Genomic DNA, 21,584 nt, shown 5'->3' with positions numbered 1-21,584 from the left:
ACTGTCTGTTTTTGGATGTACTAGGGATTGAACACAGGGCATTCATGCTAAGCTACATCCCCAGTCCTTTTTTCACTAAGTCATTAAGGTGCCCAGGCTGGGCTCAAACTTGCAATTGTCCTGCCTCAGCCTCTGGAGCAGCTGATTTCAGGCACGCGTCCCTGTACCTGCAGAAGTTTTTATCAGGGTGCACAATGCAGCAGGGCCCATCTTCCACAGCCCCGCTCCTCCCTGCCCCTGCCCACAAGGGCATTTTAATAGAGGCCTCAGGAAGGCTCTCCATCCCAAAGCCACAGGGGCCACCCTGAACACAGGCACCAACACCAAGAGCCAGCATGTCCAAGGGACACACAGGAGGCCCCGGACCCGCATACCTCCTCGTCACCAGGCTCCACAGGCTGGCAGAGCCAGGGTGCGTCCGCCAGCTTCCCAAGCTGCCGGTCCATCTCGGCGAGGGCAGCCCCGAGCCGCTCCTTCTGGGGGGGGTCCAGCTGCTGCTCCCGCGAGGGAAAGAGACGCAGCTGTTGACTGCAGTCAGGCTCACATCAGCAAAGCCTGGGCAGGTGGGGAGCTCTGCTGCTCAGGGCACCTAGCAAAACTCTCCCAAAACAGCCTCGGCAAGGGGCCAAGCCAGAAGCAGCCTGCCTCGGGGCTCAGGCAAACAGTGGGACCACGTACGGCAGGGTGGCACCAGCCCGAAGGCCCCACGGTGGGATCCTCCGTCATGAGGGCCCAGGGCTGCACACTTGCACCAAACACAGCAATGCTGGGGCAGCAAAGGCGGTGGCTCTGACGCTTGGGGGCAGTACCATGTGTGCAGTGAAGAACAGCAAGGGTGGGACTAGGTGAGGTGTCCATCGAGGGCCCTTCATGTCTTTGTTTTACCCCAAGGAGGCCAGACAGGCCATCACCCCATCCCGCCCTCTGCACCTCAGCACCACCTTCTGCAGGCCCCCGTGGGGACAGGTGACAAAGCGGACCATCAGAGAACAGACTGCTGAGGCAGAGGTACCTTTCTGTCCACCCAAGGGCTGTCCCATGCCAGAGACAACCTGGCTGAGATGCCACCACAGGACACAGCAGAGCCAACCGGGCAGACCAGGTGACCTTGAGGACCCTCTTTAAGGCCGGGAACCCTCGACAACACAGTGCTGTCCTGCACATCCAGCACCCAGAACTTACCAGGGCCATCTTCCCAGCCAGCAGCAGTTCCGTCTCGCTGCGCAGAGCTCTGATGTTGTTTACCATTTCCTGGACAAAGCTGCAGTTCAGCCCCTGAGAGGAACCAAAGCGTACATCCATGTGGAGGCCAAGGGTGCAGAGGCAGCGGGGCCACACTTGAAAAGACCAGGTACCTCTGCGGTTCTGGGCTTGCCGTACACTCGGTCCATGGCCTTAGAGCTGGCGTTGACAGCGTGGGCGAGTTCCTGTTCCATATCTCGGTGGGACTGAGCTATTTCTCGGATGCTAGAGGGGAAGAGCGGCGCAGGCGTGTCAGGACAAGGAAGAGCACCTCTCCCGGGAGCGCTGCACAGCCCCGAGGGGCCAGTCCAGCAGGCCGGGTGGGCCCCAGCCCCAGTCGAAGCCACTGGCATAGGGTGGCGGCCCCGCAGTCACTTCCCCTTCAACAGCCAACAGTAGAAAGCTTGAAAGGCAAATCTGACGTCAAAATCCAGGCCTTTCCGGGGAGGGAAATGTACAGGAGGAGGCTGATGCCTTGTCCCAAGGCAGGCAGCCGTGCAGACCCTGCAGGGACACACAGAGGGCCCACACACCGCCTTCTTGGACTGTGCCAGGGCCCTGCTCTTCAGGGACAGTCCCTGTGAGGGAGACAGAGAGGGCACAGCCGGGGTGGGGCAGTGGGGCAGCTTGTCAGACTGGAGAAGCAGCCTGCCGAGCAGGGCAAGCAGGTGGCTTCCCAGATCACCTAGACCTGCAAGGGCCAGGGGTAGAGGACATGGACAGGTATATGCCACCTGTCCAGTGACCGACCCAGGGGAGAAGAGGGAGAGCAGGGTGTCCCCGCGGGAAGCCACAGCAGCGAGGTGCTAACCACTGTGGGCAAGGGGGCGTGGCCAGCATGGATGATGAGAGATGGGGGGGGGGGGCGAGGTGATGCAGATGCCTCGCCAGTCGAGGGCTCCGTGCACGGAGCTGACCTGGGGATGTCTGCATCTGCCAGAGCTAGGCAGGCCCTGGGAAGGGTTAAAGGAGCACCAGGCACAGCCCTGAGGGCCCAGCTCCCAAGGCCAGAGCAGAGGAGGAGGGAGCCTGGACATGCAGGAAAGGGCGGCCCACAAGCCCTGGGCCTCGGAGGGAGAGGAGCGAATGCCGCGGGCTGTGCGGCCTCAGACTCGTGGCGGCTGGGGCCCGTGAATGTCATGTCGTGGAGCACTGTGCCACCAGGGCCACAGCACATCCAGGAGCCAGTTGTCAAAGGCAGGTGGAGAAGAAAATGCCTTTGCAGTCATCTATTTCTACTGCCTAGAGCACAGCTGCTCCCAGGACGAGACGGAGTGAAGGAGCAGCTGGGGCTGTCCCCAGAAAGCCCAGCTGGCGGGAGGTCTGAGGGGCCCTGAGGCAAACCTCCAGCCACCTCTGAAAGAGGCTCCACCCTCATGGGTGATGCAGACCCGGCAAACAACGAGGAGAAGCCAGGAGGAGGCAGAGCCCACCTGTGGATGAGGACCCCCGCCGCCTGGCCGAACTGGTCCATCTGAGTGGCCTCCTCCTCAGACAGGATCTCCAGGTGCAGGGAGAACGAGGGCGGGCGGGGCAGCTCACACTTCTGCTTGTCCTCCCAGGACTTCAGCGTGTTTTCAAAGGCCTGGTGCCAGAGCCCAGAATTACACCTCCCACCACGCTGGAGAGGACAGCACACGCTACCCCGCTACCAACACGACAGCAGCGCAGCAAGGGACAGACACAGTTCCTCCACAGTGCGGGGTGACCTCAAAATCACTACCTTGCTAGTCTAACCCTTGCATCTTAAAGAAAGGCCCTAGAACACAGCATGAAGTGCTCTGGCTCGTCCTTCATGAGCACATGGGTGAGCCCTGCAACTCGCCCCAGCCCTGGCCCCTATGCAGCTGTTGTTTGTTGTTTGGTTTTTTGAGACAGGGTCTCACACACTACATAGTTCAAGATGGTCTCAAACTCATGGTGATTCTCCTGCCTCAGCCTTCCAGTGCGGGGATTACAGGTGTGCCCACCACACCCGGAAGGGCAGCCATTCTTACCCTGTCTCTGGTCAGCGTCTGTGCCCGGTTCTTGTGGACAATGCGAATGTACCCTGGTGGCTGGATCCAGGCCTCTCCATCCACCTGCACGGGTACGCCCTCGTCGCCCAGGATGGAGATCTTCACCGTGCGACACTGCGCAGACACCGCAGCCGTCAGCTATGTGCCGGGCCGCAGCCTCCAGGGCTTCACAGCACTTCGGGGCTTCCTGTGCCACCACCAGCTCTGGAGGGGTGCTGAGCCCACAGCCAATCACAGCTCCCAGGACCCTGGGGCTGCTGTCCCCACCGCTCCACCCCGGCTGCTGCAGGAGACCTTGGCATGCAAATGGGGGTCAGCACCCACGGGCCCTGTCAGATGCCAACACCTCCAGGTGCCAACACAAAGTCCAACAAGTGGATGAATTCCTGTCTCCTTTTCAACAAAAATGTTACCACAACCATAAAACCGTGATCTGCAAGCAGCCAGCCAAGCACAGGGAGACCAGCCAATCCCAGCATGGTGCAGGGGGCAGGTGGGGAGGCAGCTTCCCAGCCCTTCACTGCTGCCCTCCCCTCCCCAGCACAGAACCACGCCCACCCACCAGAGACGGCTCCGCCCTCACTCGCTGCTGAGGGCCCCATCAAGGCCCAAGGTGTTCCTTTTGGGAGATTAACTGTCGAGTGCAGCCATGGGAAGGGCTCCAGCCCAGGCGGGAGGGCTGTCCAGAGCCAGAGCACAACTCTCGCCTCCCCTTATGGGGCTCGTGCCCTGTGAGCGACTCCGGAGGCCTCTAGGCCAGGCCACACGAGGGGCCTGGCCAGACCTCGAGGACCAGGGTCAGTACCTGGGCGATCCGGTGATGCTGCAGCTTAATCACACGGGACACAGCCATCTGCATGCTGCCAAACACGGCGACCACCTCCAGAATCTTATCATCAAATGACGGGGCTGTGAAAGTCTGAAAGGGCAGGCGTGAGGCCTGAGGCAGCCCTCCCAGCAGGCAGTCACCCCACGCAGGCACCCTTTCTGCTGTGGCCTGAGAGCCAGCTGCCTAGGACCAAATCCCACACCTGCCACTTCCTGACTGGGAGGCCTGGTGAGCTAGTTCCTGTCTCTCGTTTCCTCGCGTCAGAGGGCCATGAGGGGAATGAACGAGCTAAGGTGTGTGCAGCTTGGGGTGCGGGCGGGCCGGCACACAGCATGCCTCGGCACAGCCAGGCTGCAGGGTGCAGGGAGGCTCTTCCCGGGCGAAAGCCTCCCTCGGCACTTGGCACAGATGCCAAGCTCCCCTGGCTTCAGCAAGCCCGTGCAGTCCTGGCCCCGCCGCCCTCCTGTTTGCCGCCGCCCTCCTGTTTGCCTCCACACAGTCGCAGGGTTCGTAGTCGGGGACTTTCCTCCCTCCATGTCCCCACGCACCCTAGCCCCTGGGGCCACCCTGAGCTCAGGTTCCTCTGCACCACTGACGGCTCTGGAGGAGGAGCCCACAGCCAGCGCCAGGAGGGTGCACAGCAGCACCCACCCTCGGGCGTGTCCCCGCCCGCACCCAGTACGTACATCGTCTTCCTTGGTGCCCCCCCAGAAGTTGGTCCCCCCAGCATAGCTGGGAATGTTGAGGACGGCGATTCCCTGGAGACTAGGGAGCGGGATCGGGCGCCCGTCACACTGAGAGGAGAAATGCGGCAGAGAGCGAGAGCGCCGGCGTGAGTACCTCTTCCCTGCATGCGCAGCACAACCCCTAAGGGGCAGCAGGCCTGCCCACACAGCATGGTGGCCGCCGGGCCCGGGCCCTCCCCGCTCACCTCCAGCAAGACCTTCTGCTCTAGGTTCTTGTAGGTTCTGTGCAGCAGCTCTTTGGTGCCCAGGACCCCGTACCACATCATGTTCTTGGTCCGACTCCTAGAAACAGAAGCAAAGCCCTGAGGCAGGTGCAGGCTTCCTTCCCAGCTGCCCGAGCAGCCTCAGCGGCCAGGCTGGGAGCCCAGAGACCTCCAGCAAGAGAGTCTGCTAAAAAGTAACACTTTGCCCAGAAAATGATCCTCTTCTGGCTACAAAATGATGCGTCCATGGAAAATACGGAAAATGCAGGAAAAATAATCTTCAAATCCCACAGCCCTGTGTACCCTCCACATGGGCTGACAGCAAGCAAGGCACGGCGGATGGCTTGTCACTGAACACAAATGGTGCTGGCGTAGTGACTTCTTGGCACACGTTTTTGTTTTGTTTTTTGAGACTGTCTCATTTTGTAGGCCACGCTGGCCTCGTACTCACAGCGATCCTCCTGCTTCAGCCTCACTAGTGCTGGGAGCAGACATGCACTACCACACCTGCCTGTTTGTACAACTTTATATCACCTGCTTCTATCACAGGCTTGACACACAACCCATTCCAGGGGGCCATGGTGACTGGCTTCAAATGGTGATGTCCCTCCCAATCGCCTGACCTGGCCAACCCGCGGGGTGAGCCCACTGCCAGGATGGCTTCCTGCTTGCACCTGCACCTCTGCTCCTGAGTCAGGCCACCCAGGCTCCATCCCGGCCTCCCACCACAGTATCCCACCTGTCCTCCACCCCAGACTCAGAAACCACCTGCAGGGCCGGGGGTTTAGCTCAGTGGCTCCGTCGCCTGCGCTGCAAGCGCAAGGATTACAGTTCGGTTCTCAGTATCAAAAAACAAAACAAAACAAAAGAAACCACCTGCTGCCTGGCAGGAGAAGCCATGAGGACATACACACAGGACACACAGGCACATGAGGCAGGCACACCCACCTGCATTTCTCAGGGTGCTCATCCCGCTTGTTGTTAAAGTCCAGCGATATCTTCGCATCCAGCCCAATGCCGAAGTAGTTGTTCATGACACACTTCTCTGTGTAGTACTCTCTGCAAACGGGAGTTGAAGCCAATCACCACAGCCCGGGATGGCAAGTTTGTTTCGCAGACGCCTAGTTTTCATTTCTCCCCTACAGCAAAACTGATACCTGTTTGTGTTTGGGGGCTGTTTTGTTTTTCGCAGTGCTGGCACTGGACCCCAGGGCCCAGAGCCACATTGTGCTACTGTGGTTTAGGCAGCCACTTTTCTGAGATACCGTATGTGGCCTTCGATAGCTGCCTCCTCTCCTTTATGTTTTCAGAGTTCGTCTATATTGTAGTGCCAGTCCAAACATTATTTGTTCTTTTTTTAAGACATTTTTAAACACTCGTCTGCTGCTTCATTAGCGCTGTCTCACTGTCTGGTTGTCTCTGGTGGACACAGGTTCTTGGGTCTCACAGGCAGCTGTGGCAGGACCGCTGGGTCTCACAGCAAAGCTGGCTTCCCATCTGGGAAACTGCCAACCTGTGTATCAGCAGCCACACTGGCAGTGCCAACACAGATCCGTAGGACACATAAACCCACACAACTCAACTCCAGATCTCAAACCACACCCACACAGCCCTAGACCTGGGAAGCAATCCCCAAATTAAAAGGAGAGTGACTTGAGAACAGCCATCCCAGCCCCAGGACAGCAACGCCCCTTCCCAGAACACTGCTGGAGAGACTCACCCCTTGGGGCTCTGCCCACCCCATGCCCACCTCGGCAGCCCCAACCTCGCCCTCGCCTCTCCTGGCCTTGGCCCCGTCAGCATGGACGCACCGCCTCCACAGTTACAGGGTCACCCTGGCTCCCCCCTGGGACAAGGAGGAAGGGGGCCCTGGTCCTCTGCCCCGGGATGCAGCAGGCAGAGCTTGTTCTGGACGTTCCCATAGAAACCAAACAAGGAGGGGAGCTGGGGGACAGGCTTGGACCAGAATTCTGATACACCCTGCTTAAGGAGTTTGCAGCCCATCTGAGAACTAAACACCGCATGGAAGTGTTCTGATGAAATGCTTAATTCAAGGGCCAACAGCCGGCTGAGAGCAAAGCTCTGGAACAACATTGTTTTCTAAGCTGAAGACCACGTGACTGATAGTATTTTTAGGTCCTGGGGAAAGAAAGAGAACTAACCCAGAAAAAAAAAGGCATGGAACCAGGGAAGGAGGGGAGATGGGCTGCACAGGCCCAGGGAGGTCGGCAGCTGCTGTGCGGGACAGGTGGAGGCCTGGTCCAGGCAGAGCCTCGGTGCCCGACGCTGTGTGGGAGGCAGAGAGCACGGATGAACCTCCCCGGGTGAAGATGGGGTGGGCCCAGCCATGGCCAAGAACTTCAGTGACCCCCAGATGAGGAAAAAAAGGAAATATCTGGACCAGGGCCCTCAAGGCACTGCTCCCAGAGGGACTGCAGCTCTGGTTCTGCATCCACCGGCTCTGCCCCCAAGGAAAGCAGAGACCAGGCCTAGGAACAGGCCACTGCTGAGCTACGCGGCCAGAACTGAAGTCTAGAGCGGTGTTTTCCCAAATGTGAGGTGCTCCCATGAACCGCACAAAACCCCACCACCGGCCCCCACCATGCTGGATGTTGTACCAATGCCCTGCTGCACAGAACCTGCCACCGGCCAGCAGGAAGACAAATGGAGACATTGGTTTCTTTAGTTTGCAAATACTGTTTACCTCAGCAATGGTCTCTGACAGACAAGGCTCATTAAGTGGCTCCGCAAATATCCTCCCTCACTGCCTTAGGCCCTTCAGAGGAAGCAGCCACGGGCTCATAGGACAGCAGCCCGGGCTTCTCCCTGAAAGCCCAGACAGGACAGCATCTCCCTGGGGCTGCAAGCTGTGGGGAACAACCCACAGCTGACTTTTCAGCCTTGGAATGCAGGGATCTGCGTCACCCAGAGGATAGCAGACAACTGGAAGAGCACGGAGGATTTGGGGAGGAAAGAAGCTTCGCTCTGGGAGCTGGACAACTGGAGGTGACCATAAACAAGCATTAAGCCAGCCTCCAGCGGGAGCCTGCTGAAAGCCTGGAAGGCAACCTAGCAGGGAGGACATGGGCGGGGCCTGCTGCAGGGCCCACATAAGGCCGCCTGGGACCAGCCCTGCCTGCCCCTCTGCCTTCCTGCCTGCAGCCAGCTCACACCAGTGGCTCTGTCTCAGTCCTTAAACTGAGCTTCAGTGTCTAGATTTCCTCAGTGGCTGACACAAACTGGAAAGGGACCAGCCAGTCAATTGCTCACGGACTGCTCCAGTTAATTCAAAGTGCATTTCTTTTAACAGAATGCCCCTCTGTGCATCCTCGTACTCACAGGTTTTCTGGCTCAGCATTAAAGGGATCAGCATTGATCAGGAGGCGGCTGATGACTGAGCCTCCAGGCAAGGAACCAGACATCCCGGCCCGAACGCCTGCAGGACACAAAGGAGGCACCGTGAGGAGCTGCAGACATATGTCCTGTGGAACATTATCATGAAACAGTTCCAAAACAACGAGTGAGCATGACCAAGCTTTGACAATCAGTATATCAGAAATCACCACCATCATCCCAAATTCATGAAACAAAAATAGATATGTTGGGCAGCAGAACCCAACACCGACGAGACACCTGAGAACTCTTCCTGGGCTATCTGGGCACTGCCTGGCTTTACCTGTGAGCAGTCACACCTATCTTTCTGTGGACCTGTGAGCACCCACTGAAGAGTGTTACTGGCAGTAACACTGTTACATCCATGCCAAGCCAGTACCCAGTGAAGTAACAAGCCTGGCCACGACTAGTGAGCACAACAGCCCCAACCCCGACCTGCACTGGCCCACACAGAGGCGTGGGGGCCACAGCACGCACTTGGGTACAGGATCTTGGTGTTCAGTGCTGGCAGGCCGTCCCGGCTTCCCGTCTGAGGAGGAAGAGAGGCAGAGCTGCCCACAGACAGAGCCCCTTTGCTCATCAGCTTTTCACAAGGGGAGCGGGATGCTGTAAAACAGGACAGAAGCCTGTCAGACCATCCAAACCAACACAGTTGAAATCCAGAGGGCTGGAGCAAAATGCACAGGTGGGGACTGTGGGCAGAGGGGAGGGCTGCAAACTGCTGTCACCCAGCACGGTGTGAGTGTGAGGAAGGAAAAGCCCCAGGTAAGAGGAGGAGGGGTAAGAGGGTGTGCGTGACACCGTAACCCTGGATTCATCTGGAGGGCAGCAGGGACTGCAGATGGCCACCTGGGGACAGAGGGGCTCACCACCCCTGACCACAGTCTGAGGGCAGAAGGTGCGGTCCAGGCACAGGCAGAGCCCAAGTGCTCGACACCCGGCTCCAAGCACATCCCTCAGCTGCCTGGCCAGACTGCTCTGACCCTGGAGGGCCCAGGTCCCCATGTGAGCAGTCTGGGGAGGGCAGGGAGGCCAGGCACGGGACACTCCTCCAACCCTCGCAGGTCCCACCCGCGTCCCCCAGACAAACTGTGCACACCTTAGGTGACACACACACGAGCCACGAGCTCTGACATGGCTAAGGGCCAGAGAAACTACAAGAAAACTCCCCAAAGCTGGCAACAAGTGTCATCAAAACCGACACCTGACCCCTCACACCTGTACCTTTGCGGTGGCTCCTTCCCTTGGGGACGCCACAGCCCTCGCCGTGGGCTGGCAGCGGGCACACCTTGTCATCCTTCCTCGGGTCCTTCTTCTCCTCTGATGCAGAGAGGCCCAGCACGAAGCCCTCCTGCTCCTGAGTCTGGGCATTCTGCTCGTCAACCGCTGGCAGGGAGAGGGCACTGCAGCTGAGCCTGAGGTGGTGGCCTGTGCTCCCCAAGTGCCCGAGGACTCGGGCCAGAGCTCCACCACAGCCCACCCTCCCCAGCCCTCAGTGCTAACAAGCTGGGGAGGACCCCAGCACAGGAGCCCATCAAGGGAGCCAGGTGACGGCAGATCCGCAGGCAGATGGCATGGACACAGTGGTGCCAGGGGGAGGCCGTGACCACAGGGCCCACACTGCTCAGAGTGAAGCGGCTTCTGAGAACAAGAGTGCGGGTGAAGGCACCACACTTCCTGCCCGCCAGAGTGGTGTTTCGGGTGTCCCCTTGGGTCTGTCACCCAGAAGCCCACTACCTTTCTCCGTGTGCTCTATGATCTGGCGGATCGCCTTCTTTAGGCTGTTGGCTCGCAGCATGAGCTGCTCCCGGGGCCGGAAGATCTGCGGCCGGGCAGGGCAAGCTGAGCCCACCAGGCGGTCCCCAGCAGAGCCACAGACATTGCCTGCCCCGTCACCGTCTTCAGCCTCCTCGGCAATGGTCGGGGGTGGGTTGGGCAGAGAGGAGGAGGCCTGGGACTCATCGTCCAAGGTCTTGAGGAGCAAGTCCAGCTTCTCTTTCAGGACAGAGCACTAGATGGAGGACACGCTGGCATGGAGGACGCACCCCTCCGCACCCAGCCCCTCCCGCCAGGCCCAGGAACCGACCTTCTTGGCCATGACCTCTGACTCCTCCGAGCTCTCAGTCGTCTTCTCGTAGGCCTTGCCCACTCGGGCCACAAAGTCCTTCACTGTCTCGCAGAGCACCCTGAGGGAACAAAATGGGCTGGGACCACGGGCACCCCTGGGCGAGGCCCCGCCTTCCTGAGGCCACACACTCACTTGGCTGATGAGATCACCACAGAGTGCTGGTCCGAGGTGAGGATTTTAGAAAGGTGGGCTGCAACTGAGTCTTCATAGAAGAGAATCTGCTGCACCTGCAAGCACCCCGAAACAAGGCGGCTGGTAATCTCCGTGTGTGACCCTGAGTCCCACCCCCACGAGACAAGGGGAACGGCAACTCCTCCTGACAGGCCCTGCCTTCCTCAGCCAAAGCTCAGCTCACTTCGGAGGTTAACAAGAGCCAGCCCGTGCTGTGGGGAAGATTTCAGAAGCTCCATCCAAGTGTAGACAGGCTGAAAGACCAGTCAGAACAAAAAGGAACCTGTCAAAAGAGATGCTCTCTCACGCTTTAGTCTGAGGTCACGAGGCCTCCTGTGAGGGCCCCTGCGCGGCCTATGTAACCCGTCTGTCCTCAGGGACAGGCCAGGCTTCAGAGAACACATTTGCTGTGAGGCCACGAATTCCGCCATATAAGACGAAACCATGCTCCTCCCTACTGGCCCTGCCCACTAACACAGGGCTCCGCCGTGATGTGGCTGCTCTTGGCCTGCCCGGGGCCAGCCAGCTGCACTGCCAGCCCAGGTGAGTACTTCAACAAGCTTTGTGCACACTCTTCCTCTCAAAAGAAAAAAAAAAAGGCCAAACCAGTCTTGGCTGGTGAGGCCACGCAAGGCAGCTGGGCACTGGAGCCTGCAGCCCTGTCTGCCAACTAGTGCCCTGGGCCCCTGGCTGCCAGACCCTCCAGGCAGAGCCTGGCTCCTCTCAGCCAGCAGCCAGTTCAGCACGGATGAGCACAGCCGTGAAAGACAAGGTCTGTGCCTCCAGGAACAAGGAGCTGAAGCCCAACAGTGACAACCACTGACCAAGGGGAACTCAAGGCCAGACCATGGCAGGCCCAGAAGGGCGCTGACGTCAGAGGGGGTGGGTCAGGGGCTTCAGGGAACTGGGAGGCCCAGGCCAGGAGCACAAACTGTGCAGAGGAGACTAGGGAGCTGCTGGACACTGGGGAAGCAGGAAGATGGGGAAGGTCCCTAGGACAAGCCTTCCCCAAGCCCTGATGATAACCTGGGAAACCCCTAGGTGGTCATGCTCACAAAGCCAACAGTGAGCACCCGCCCAGCCATGTCCCTGCAGGGCGATGGGCAGACTCCTCCCCAGACCAGCAAAAGGACGGCAGTGTGCACAGTGAGCACAGGGTAGGCCACGAGAGGGGGTTCTAAGGGCAGGCCTGACATGCCTCAGGCCCTGGGTTCCGGCCCCCGCATCACACATCACCGGCAGCAGTACCTCGGAGTCCTCGCTGAAGTCTTCGGTGACGGTGGAGGAGGAGGCCTGCCGAGGGAGCTTGGTCTCATATGCCATGACACTCCACCTGCAGGAACACAGCTCAGCCGGGCCCACACTCCCCCAGGGCGGTCCCTTGCCCCTTGCCCTTTGTGGCCTGGCGACCTGGTCATAGCACCATCTCTGACTTCACTTATGCCCCCTGCTCTACTGCATCCGTGACTTGGCTATCTGACCTGTCTGAGAACCAAGGTCTCCTCTGTACCGCAGGGCATGCAAAGGGACCCAGGAGAAGAAACACTGCCCACCGGTGAGGGGCCAGGAAGCCAGCAGAGAGGTTCCTGGTGAACAGCAGTCCCGGAGAGCCTGCACCACCTAGCACCACAGCCCCTCGACCCTCCCTACTGAGGCACCGCCCCCTGGTGGGAAGGGGGGGCCTTCACGAGCACCCCTGGGTCAGAACTCCATGGTCCAGGGGTGACAGCAGCGTTTTCACCAGCACCCAAGGGCCACAGTGTGTAGTCAGCGGGATGCTATCATCCAGCTCAGAATCAGGAGCATCCACTCGAGGAAGCCCTGGAGAATAATTACCCAAAACTTCTCCTTCTGAGAACAGAACACAGGACAATGGAACTGTTCAAGTGTGTGACCAGGAGCACTTTGCCAATGGCCCGGGCCAAGGTGGCCAAAGGTTGGAGTCCCCTTCCCTGCAAGCCTCATAAGAAGACCTGACCATTCTAGAGCATGCTTCTTAAACTGTGTCGTTTTGATCTTTTCTATAGTCTGACCAAAACCCAAAAACTATCAAAAAGCGAATATACGCTTAGGTCAAACTTTCACAACTCAAGTCAGGGGGAGCCTGGGCCCACAGCGCCCCTACACTTTGGGACCACTACATGGAACGACGGCCCCACTCACCTGTCCAGCATCTTTGTGCTGGCCCTCTCCAGCTTTGCCAAGATCTGGGGGAGCTGGGTGTCGTCGTCACAGGCCGCACCCCAGCCAAGTACTCGGGCCAGGTCATTCCCTGTCCCCAGGGGCAGCACTCCCAGCTGACACTAATAGAAAACAGTGGGGAAGACATGCACTCAAACATGGGAGAACAAGTCGCCACCCTGCTGCCCACTCGTGGCCTGCATCGACAGCCTTACTAAATGAGTACGAGAGAGACCTGTCCAGAAGTGTGTGGCCTGCACTTCCCGGCAGAGCCCACTGGAGGGGACAGATGTCTTTGTGATGCAGCAGCAGATGCCAGGGTCACGGGCCCCTCATCTGCAGAAGCCCACCTCTCAGGTGTTCCCTACCCTGACGACCTACCCTCCCAGACCTCCGGGGCCTAGGTGTCCAAAGCCCTTCCTTTCCTCTTGCCTGTTAGGCACACACATGAAGGACAGTCTGTAACGCCCCACCTGTCTCGTCCACTCCAGCATCCAACTGACCAAGGCTAAATTCACCTTCCAGAATCATTAGTATCACTCCATGCCTCTTCACACAGCTCCGATGGCTTTTAAAGTCTTGTCACAATGAACAGGCCAGGACCACCCACCAAGCAGATGCCCAGGCCCAATATGCATCCTCCACCTGCCACTGCCCAGAGCCTCACCCTGTACCTGGCATTCCCACCCCAGATCCTCCCCCCATCCCTGCATGCCAGGTCTGTGCTCAGGGTCCCCGAGATGGGGCTGCCCGAGCTCTCCAGCAGTCAATGCTGATGACAGTGACCAGCCCAAGCACAGCTGTGGGGGTCACAGGTCCTGAGGCTGGGAGCATGCCTTGCCCTGCCTACAGCACTGCACAGCCCTGTGCCCTCCCCTGCCAACCTAAGGGGACAGCAGCATGACAGGGGCAGCACAGGAGGCAGGAGCAAACACTCAAGGGCACACAGACAGGAGGGGCTGGGGCTCAGCAGAGGCTTCCAGGAGCTCATGGAAAAAGAAGCAGGCAACGCACCAAAGGTTTGGGGTGTTCCAGGTGCCAAGGTGCCACAGAGAGAAGTGGCCAGTCAGAGCTCAGGACACAGGAGGGCTATGAGGGAAGAGGAAGCAGACAAGCAGAAGGGCCAGATTGAGGCTCTGGTGAGCTCCGTGGTCAGGTTGGACCTGCCCATTGTGGGGCTGAAGAGGGGCACCCAGGTGCACGGTGGACAGATGGGGCTGTGAATAGGCAGCGGCTCAGCAATACACAGATGGCCTGGACAGGGAGGAGGCAGCAGAATGGCACCCTAAATTGCACACAGGGAAGGAGGATGACATGGAATCAAGAGCAACTGAGACTTCCACTCAAGACACCTGGATGGACCATGGCTTCAGACTGCACAGAAAGGCCTGAGGGCGGGGGACAACGTGGGGCTGGCGATCTGCAGCACTGAGCCAGGAGGCCCAGGAAATCCCAGGGGAGACGTGCTGGCAAAGCCCCTGCATGGCACTGAGGCTTCCTCTGAAGAAGCGTGTGAAGGAGGGGGCCCAGGAGGCTCTGCCAGCAGGACATTAAAGGGAGCCAGGAGAGGAAATGCTACCAGGCAAGGGGGGGTCCAGGGAAGCCAGGGGAGGGGAGGGAGTGGCTGGAGCACTGAGGGACTCATAGAAATTGGGGGAAAAAAATGCTCACGAAAGTCATTCGGGTGAATGGATGAAATGAATCCCTAGATTTTACTGTGTTCTCAACTAGTGAACTCTGAAATGGACAGTAATCCACCAAACCAACAAAACTATGTGGACTGCTCTGGCCCACCACTAGTAGGTGCTGCTTCCCTTTCCTGAGCTCTGGCCTGGCCTGGCTGGCCTGGCAGGGGTGGGTCCTGGCGTTACATACCTATGACACAGCCAGCCACAAGCAGGATGCTAGCTCACTGAAAATATGCTCCAGGGACAGAGAAGTTAAGCTGGTTTTTTTTAAAAGGACCCTAACAATGGGCTGGGGTTGTAGTTCAGTAGTAGAGAGCCTTCTCGGTGTGTATGGGGCAGAAGGGTGGGGGCATAACCAACCCAGAGTTAAGACACCTCCAATCAATCATCTGGTAATCCGACAATCTTGGATCAGGGTCAGGTGTCTCAACAGGACAAATGTCAAAAACCATGAAGGAAAGGATGACAAATGACAAACTGGGACACAAAATCTGCGATGACAGACAAGTTAATATGACAATCAGATATCAATTTTTTTTTTTTTTTGGTACCGGAGATCGAACTCGGGTCCTTGCGCTTACGCAGCAGGCAGCGAAACCACTGAGCTAAATCCCCGGCCCCAGATATCAATTTTTTTAAATAAACTGAATTTTACACAAGAAAATGAGAAAAACGTGAAGACAACACATTTAAAACTTTGTTGTCAAATGAGACAATGCCTGACTTAACCATAATTAAAGAAATAAGACTTTTTATTTGCTTAGTTGGTCAGAACTGAAATGCGAGCCCCAGTCGCAGAGGGCATGTGGGCTGCACAGCCCTGACAGAGGGAATCAGGGTCCTGGAGGCCCCTGGAAAAACCAAGGTGTCCACCTGAGCACCACTCGCAGGCGGTGAGCAGCCCCTGCCCAGTCCGTCACTGGGACACCCACACGGAGAGGCTGTGGTGCGGCACAAGGCACCGTGACATCTACTGAGGACAGAGTGCAGGGAGGGGCAAGCAGGGGTAGCGAGAGTCTGCTTCAAACCACGTCATGCACTATGCATCTGGACACAAGTCTGAGACAGCTACAGAGTTGTCACAGTGACTAATCACCGGGGGGGGGGGAGCTGGGAGTAAATACCCAATGAATATGCAATCTGGAAAATCTATTTTTATCTTAATACAAAAACTAGATCTAATGAGCCACACTGAAACCTGAGAAGCTGAAGCACCTTCCTTCCCCTCCCCCAGGCCAGAGGTGCCACGCAAGAGCGGGGTCACACCACTGCTTGGTGAAGAACCAGGCAGGGAGGACAGAAGCCCCCAGACCTGCAGGCCCCTGGCCCCTGAAGTAGTTCCCTTTACCCAGTCGAACTTCCCGTGCGTCAGCCACATAGGACCCAGGGCTCCTGGGATGCCTTGGGGCTCCTGTCTTGCTCCCCCTCCTGCCCTCCGGCCACAAACTGCACAACCTCCAACCCTTTTACTGGCCCAGCCAGGGGCTGGAGCCCTGAACCACACGGGCAGAGACTGCTCCACTCTCTGCCCTGGCCCCTCCACCCAGGCTGGGCTCCCCCACCAGGCACCTGCTTGTGAAGGTTGAGGCTGTCGATTTCTGAGAGGACCCAGCCAACACTACCATCCCCGCCACAAACCAGAATCCGGAAGGTATCAAACTTCTGGAATAACCGCAAGCTGCAGAGAAAAGAGAGTCAGTGAAGACAATTTGCAGTCCTGGGGAGCCACTGCTCCTGTGCTGACTCCCCCTGGGTCAGACCTCCAGCCCTCCAGCCAGGGCCAGGTTCCACCCCACAGAAGAGGCTGGAGACACAACACCCTGAGCAGCACCAGACTCCACACAGCATCCATGGGTGCCATGCCCCTGCCACCTATAACTGTCCCCTGTTGTGCCCCTGCGCTGCCTTGCGTTGTGAGCCTTGGCACTCAACCGCAGGCCCGGCAGTCAGGTCTCTGCCCAGCACTCTGTATGTCCTCTGCCTGTCCCCTCTACAGCAATTACACCACAGGTGAGGTGACCCAGACCCACTCCCCTTGTAAGTCTTTCTCTGTCTGCTTCCTGGGCTCCTGCTGATCACTTGCCCCCCTATGCAGGGGGCTGACCTGGGGCACCCCAGCTGTTTCCCACTCATTCCTCAACCTTCTCCTGCCTCAGCAATAGCACCAGTGCTGACGACCCTGAATCCACAGCCCCACACACCTGCACCTGGTCACCAGGACTCCCACCTAGGGTCCCATGGTGTCTCCAGCAGGACATGTCCCTCCTCGAAGACAAGCCCAGCTTGCCGGCCAGCCCCCTTCACGCTGTCCCCTCTGCCCTCACTGTGCCTAGCCAGGCTCGGCTGGCCTGAGTCCCTTCAAGCAGCTCACCTGAGGGTGCTCACCTGAGGGTGCCCACCTCATCTCCAGGCAAGAGTCAAACTTCTCAGTGAGCACTTCAGGCCTCCCTTGCCAGCTGCTGCCTGTGTTCACCAGGCCTGGCCCAGCACCTCACCCATGCATGTGGGTGGAAATGGGCAGGGAGCACAGCATGCTCTCCTGCTGTCTCTTCACATACTTTTCTTTTTTCTTCTGCAGTACTGGGGATTGAACCCAGGACCTCTGCACTGAGCTACATCCTCATCCCTTTATTTTTTATTTTGAGACGGGGTCTCACTAAGTCGCCAAGTCCCTCAAACTTGCAGTCTTCCTGCCTCAGCCTCCCAGAGGGCTGGAATTACAGGCATGTGCTGCCACACCCAGGTGCATCACACACATCCTGAACTCGACTACAAATTGTGGAGTTCTATGTACATGCCAGAATTAATATTTTATTATTCTCCAGCTCCACTGTGCAGCTGCCCTGCCCAAAGCCATAGCAAAGCAGTCAGCCAGTAACCCCTGGCAGCCCATTAAGCGTACCTGAACTGCCCAGCCTAGCGCAACGAGGGACTCGTGACACCTCCACTTTCCCTTTCTTAACTGAGGCACAAGCGGACGAAACCCCGTGAGCCTGCAGGGCTAGGAGCACTCCCTCTGAGCAAACAGGCTGTCTTGTAGGGCTTGTCCAGCAGCCTCACGGCAAGTGGGGAAGCTGACCCGCAACGCACATGAAGGACCAGGGTACACAGAACAACAAGGAGCCGCACACGCCCCACGCGGGGTGTCGGCCCAGCTCAAGGTGCCACAGCAGCTGGCCAGCCACCGAGCACAGCCACACTCTGCCTCCCTGAGAGTCCGCATGCCTCTCAGAGCCCTGCCTTGAACCAGCACTCCCAATGAGGCAAATGGCAAAACTTACAGAAGCACACCGTTTCTACAAAGGTGAGCAAAGTTCTAACTGACAGAACACACAAGGGCCCCCAGCCTGCAGATGCAATGCGTGCACCCTGGGCTCCTCATGTGCCAAGGGGAAACAGCCTTGCCCCACTGGAGAGAAGGTCTTTCTGGGTCCAGAGCAGCTGGCAAGGAGCACTGGCAGGTCTGTGAGCGCTAACGAGGAAACATACCGCGCTGCGCCGGACACGTGCACAGCAGGCTGCACAACAGCAGCTGAAGTGGGCCCTAGCCAGTTTAGGTGTGTGTGCATGTGTGTACACATACATGTGTATGTGTGTACATACACGCACCCGTGCAAACCTCCATCGATTATTAAGAGCAGGTCCCTCCCTCTTTGAGTAGAATTCGTAGAAGGGCAGTTCAAGACAAACTTCCTATTTGAAATTTTCTGTACCTCTGATCTTTTAAATATAAGCAAGCCCTATTTACAAAACAGCAAAACTCCAAAGAAGATGTTTTACAGGCCTCCTACCCAAGGTGCGGTCCTCCGTTCATGAGGTCGAAGACCTGGGCAGGGTTCAATAGCTGTTTGAATCTTCTGAGGAACTTCACGCCCTGGTTGTCCCCACTTTTAGAATTGACGAAGACCAGCAGGGGACTTGTGCAAGACGGGGGACAGGTGGCCTTCCAGAACCCTAAATGTGAGCACAGGACAGGACAGAAGAACCTATGTAAGCCATGGCAAGGGCGGAGTGCAACCAATAAGCAGCAGCAGATGGTACAGGGGACCGAGGACCCACACACATATGCCCATAACTCAGTAAGGGACAAGCAAGTGCTTCCACACCCCAGGTATGACAGGTGAGTCGCACTGAATCTGACCTTGCATTTACAAGGACTCCAAACTTCACTTACAGCTACACCGTCCACACCCTGTATGCCCTCCCATCTGCAAGGTACTTCCTCTGAGCCACACACCCCAGAGACCCTTCGCCAGTCTGCCAACACACAGCACCATGTACCAGCCAGACCCATGTAAGCAGCCCTGAGGCAGCCTGCTAGGGACAGCCAAACGGGACGAATGCAGGTCCTGCTGCTTCCAGCAGAGCAAGAGGCCACAGACCACCCAATAGCAAATGGACCCGTCACCTTCGGGGAAAATGGCAGCCTCAATTCTTAAGTGTGTCCACGGCAACTTCCAGGACGCCACTTCCCTCCTCCACGGTTTCCTGCCACCCCACGGCTATGCCCGGCCTCTCGAGGCCCACATCAAAGTCACCAAGACTCCATCTCGCGGAGGACCCACCGTCAGAGTCGATGCTGTTGAGCGCCGTGGGAGGGATGACGGACACCTTGCACAGGCCGAGTGGGCACTTGGTCACCAAGGACTCTTTACACACCGTGTGCACCTAGAACACAGCACCCGTCACCAGGGCTCCCCAGCCTCCCGCACACACACACCAGAGTGCCTGGGGTGAAGAAGCGGGCACTGTCCGAGCAGCCAACCTGCTCCCACCAGGCACAGCGTCCTGGCCTCACCCTGCTGGACCAGTGCTGCTCGCACATCCATAGGAAGGCCCGGCGCTGGCCCTCGCCCTCCCACTGCAGTCACCAGGAACTGTCAGGATAAGAACCCGGGCTCCTGGGCAGTGGCCTCTGGGTGCCCACCTGTGCCTTGGCTCCTCCTGGCCAGCCCTGCTCCAGCCAGGGGACTGCATAACCTCCTCAACCGCCAGCCCAGCGCCCAGCATGTGGGGCTCCCCTTGCCAGCCACTCACCATGGCCTTGCACCAGAGACAGCGCCAGTCCTGCAGACGCAGCACGCTGCCGCAGGTCTTCTCACACACAGTGCACTTGGCGCTCACCGGCAGGTTTCCTTCCAGCCACTGGTGGGGCATGGCGATCTGCTGAGCAAGCAGGGACATGCTAGGGACATCCCAGAACCCAAATGAAGCCAACAGCCCAGGGGCAGAAGTGCTCTGTGTGACCTCAGCTAAGACACTCCCCCAGCCCAAGGACCATCAGGGACAGTGTCTGCAGCACCTGGCAGGGAGGGCGCGGCGAGACCCACGGGACTAGGGTAGCAGGGAGAGCAGGTGCTTGGATGCAACATCAGGGCAGGGGCTGCACAAGTCATCGCCAGCCAGGGGCCCTCACACGTACCCCATCCTCGTCCTCGATGATGTCCTTCCCGATCGAGGCCAGCGTGGTCCACTTGCAGTTATTGGTTGCACGGACAGCACACCGCTTGTGGGCCTTAAATTTGCACACTATGAGAGGAGAAGCAAATGAAGTGATAGGTGCTGTCTGTGGCAGGTACCTCCACACAGGGCAGGCAACCCGTCAGGGAAGCTGGGGGTGCCAGGAGCTCTCCCCTCAGTCACAGCCCACGGAGAGCCTCAGCCTGTGACAGGAACACGGCAGGGAGACCAGACGGAGGCTGAGGGTGGCCAAGGTGCCGCAGGCCCTGTATGTGGCTAACACGACCCCTCAGCTCTGCCTCTGCAGCATGAAGGCAGAGCTGGAGTTGTGTAGACTCTAAAGTCTGAATATCACCTGACTTCCATGGGTTACACAATCTTCTTCTGAATCTTCTCAACCACTCACTTCCTTTTTTGTTTTGTTTGAGATGATGTCTCCCTATGCAGTTCATGCTGGCCTTGAACTCACTATGTAGCCTCAGCCCCGAGTACTAGAATTACAGGCATGCACCACCACACCTGGCTCTATTCAACCATTTAAAACATAAAACCCAGCCGGGGATTTAGCTCAGTGGTTTCCCTGCCTGTTGCGCAAGAGCAAGGACCCGAGTTCAATCCCCAGTACCAAAAATAAAATAAAATAAAACAAAACATAAAACCCAGTCAAGCTCACAAGCTATACAAACTATGCAGCAGTCAGGACCTGGCCACAGGCTCCTATCCCCTGCCACAACCCTCTGTGTGGCCACTGTGGACCTCGAACTCTGTGAGACATCTTTGATCCCTGTCTCCATGATCCAGACAGCAGTGCCCATGTGCTCGATGTCTACCATTTTCCTTTCATAAAAGCTGACTTCTCACGGACTCCTCCGGAGGTAAAACACACAAGAATGCAACAGGGGACCTCTGACTGGCCGCAGGGTTCATGACAGCTTATTTACAGTGACTGTTTGGGATTTCCCAGGCTCTCCGAAGCACAGCCCCAGGCTACCTTTTGCAAGCGGAAAAACAAAGGCCACTCATACCTTCACAGGACAGCCCATGGGACGTGACCCCCGACAGGGCCTCCCGGCACACATTGCAGTAGGTCGGCCGCGCATGAGAACAGGCGTACCAGTTGTGCGTCCCTGAGAAATGGTCCATGCTGTACTGAGTGGGCTGAAAGAGCAAAACACAGACAGCAAAGGTAAGATGCCCTTCCAGACTCTTAAATGAGCAACCTTCGCAGGATTAAATGAAGTATCCCAGAGAGCAGGAGGACGGTGTGCGAAGTTCAGGGCACAGTGCGCCAGGGCTGCCAAGAGGCAGTCTTTGTCTGACAAGGCCTGTGCAGAGGCCATACAGAGACAGCAAGACCTGAAGCACCCTCATGCAAGGGGAGGCTTTCTAACCTCGAAATGCTCCCTGTTCTGCACCGTCTTGAGTGCTGCGATCCAGTCCTCCATCTCTTTCCTGTTATCAGCACACAGGATGAGCTTCCTACAGGGAGTGATGACCTGGAGGAGGAACACAATGCACCCTGAGC

The 21,584-nt window shown here is 57.9% G+C and overlaps 1 protein-coding gene across 17 annotated transcripts in view; it reads right to left on the bottom strand.

Annotated features, from left to right (window-relative positions):
* Positions 1 to 21,584, bottom strand: part of Dgkd (diacylglycerol kinase delta) — an 82,286-nt gene that overhangs the window by 5,772 nt on the left and 54,930 nt on the right. For 10 of the 17 annotated variants that reach the window (XM_087209440.1, XM_087209442.1, XM_087209444.1 and 7 more), the window contains 24 exons: positions 21,451 to 21,555; positions 21,085 to 21,217; positions 20,022 to 20,128; positions 19,637 to 19,765; positions 19,165 to 19,267; positions 18,391 to 18,553; positions 16,169 to 16,277; positions 12,894 to 13,033; positions 11,979 to 12,063; positions 10,692 to 10,786; positions 10,518 to 10,617; positions 10,169 to 10,442; positions 9,656 to 9,817; positions 8,909 to 9,037; positions 8,378 to 8,474; positions 5,987 to 6,097; positions 5,021 to 5,117; positions 4,776 to 4,883; positions 4,066 to 4,179; positions 3,240 to 3,374; positions 2,676 to 2,827; positions 1,356 to 1,467; positions 1,183 to 1,275; positions 375 to 494 (listed from right to left, as the gene is read on the bottom strand). In XM_087209440.1, coding sequence (XP_087065566.1) covers positions 375 to 494; positions 1,183 to 1,275; positions 1,356 to 1,467; positions 2,676 to 2,827; positions 3,240 to 3,374; positions 4,066 to 4,179; positions 4,776 to 4,883; positions 5,021 to 5,117; positions 5,987 to 6,097; positions 8,378 to 8,474; positions 8,909 to 9,037; positions 9,656 to 9,817; positions 10,169 to 10,442; positions 10,518 to 10,617; positions 10,692 to 10,786; positions 11,979 to 12,063; positions 12,894 to 13,033; positions 16,169 to 16,277; positions 18,391 to 18,553; positions 19,165 to 19,267; positions 19,637 to 19,765; positions 20,022 to 20,128; positions 21,085 to 21,217; positions 21,451 to 21,555 — 2,973 coding nt within the window. Of the gene's footprint in view, positions 1 to 374; positions 529 to 1,182; positions 1,276 to 1,355; positions 1,468 to 2,675; positions 2,828 to 3,239; positions 3,375 to 4,065; positions 4,180 to 4,775; positions 4,884 to 5,020; positions 5,118 to 5,986; positions 6,098 to 8,377; positions 8,475 to 8,908; positions 9,038 to 9,655; positions 9,818 to 10,168; positions 10,443 to 10,517; positions 10,618 to 10,691; positions 10,787 to 11,978; positions 12,064 to 12,893; positions 13,034 to 16,168; positions 16,278 to 18,390; positions 18,554 to 19,164; positions 19,268 to 19,636; positions 19,766 to 20,021; positions 20,129 to 21,084; positions 21,218 to 21,450; positions 21,556 to 21,584 lie in introns of all 17 variants that reach the window. The other 7 variants (XM_087209441.1, XM_087209443.1, XM_087209446.1 and 4 more) reach the window with 2 other exon arrangements.

This window comes from Heterocephalus glaber, unplaced genomic scaffold, assembly GCF_053883595.1.
Source record: "Heterocephalus glaber isolate CG9 unplaced genomic scaffold, H.glaber_assembly_v1.0 deba00001004, whole genome shotgun sequence".
Taxonomy (NCBI): Eukaryota; Metazoa; Chordata; class Mammalia; order Rodentia; family Bathyergidae; genus Heterocephalus; species Heterocephalus glaber.
This window is presented reverse-complemented; position numbering and strand designations above follow the sequence as displayed.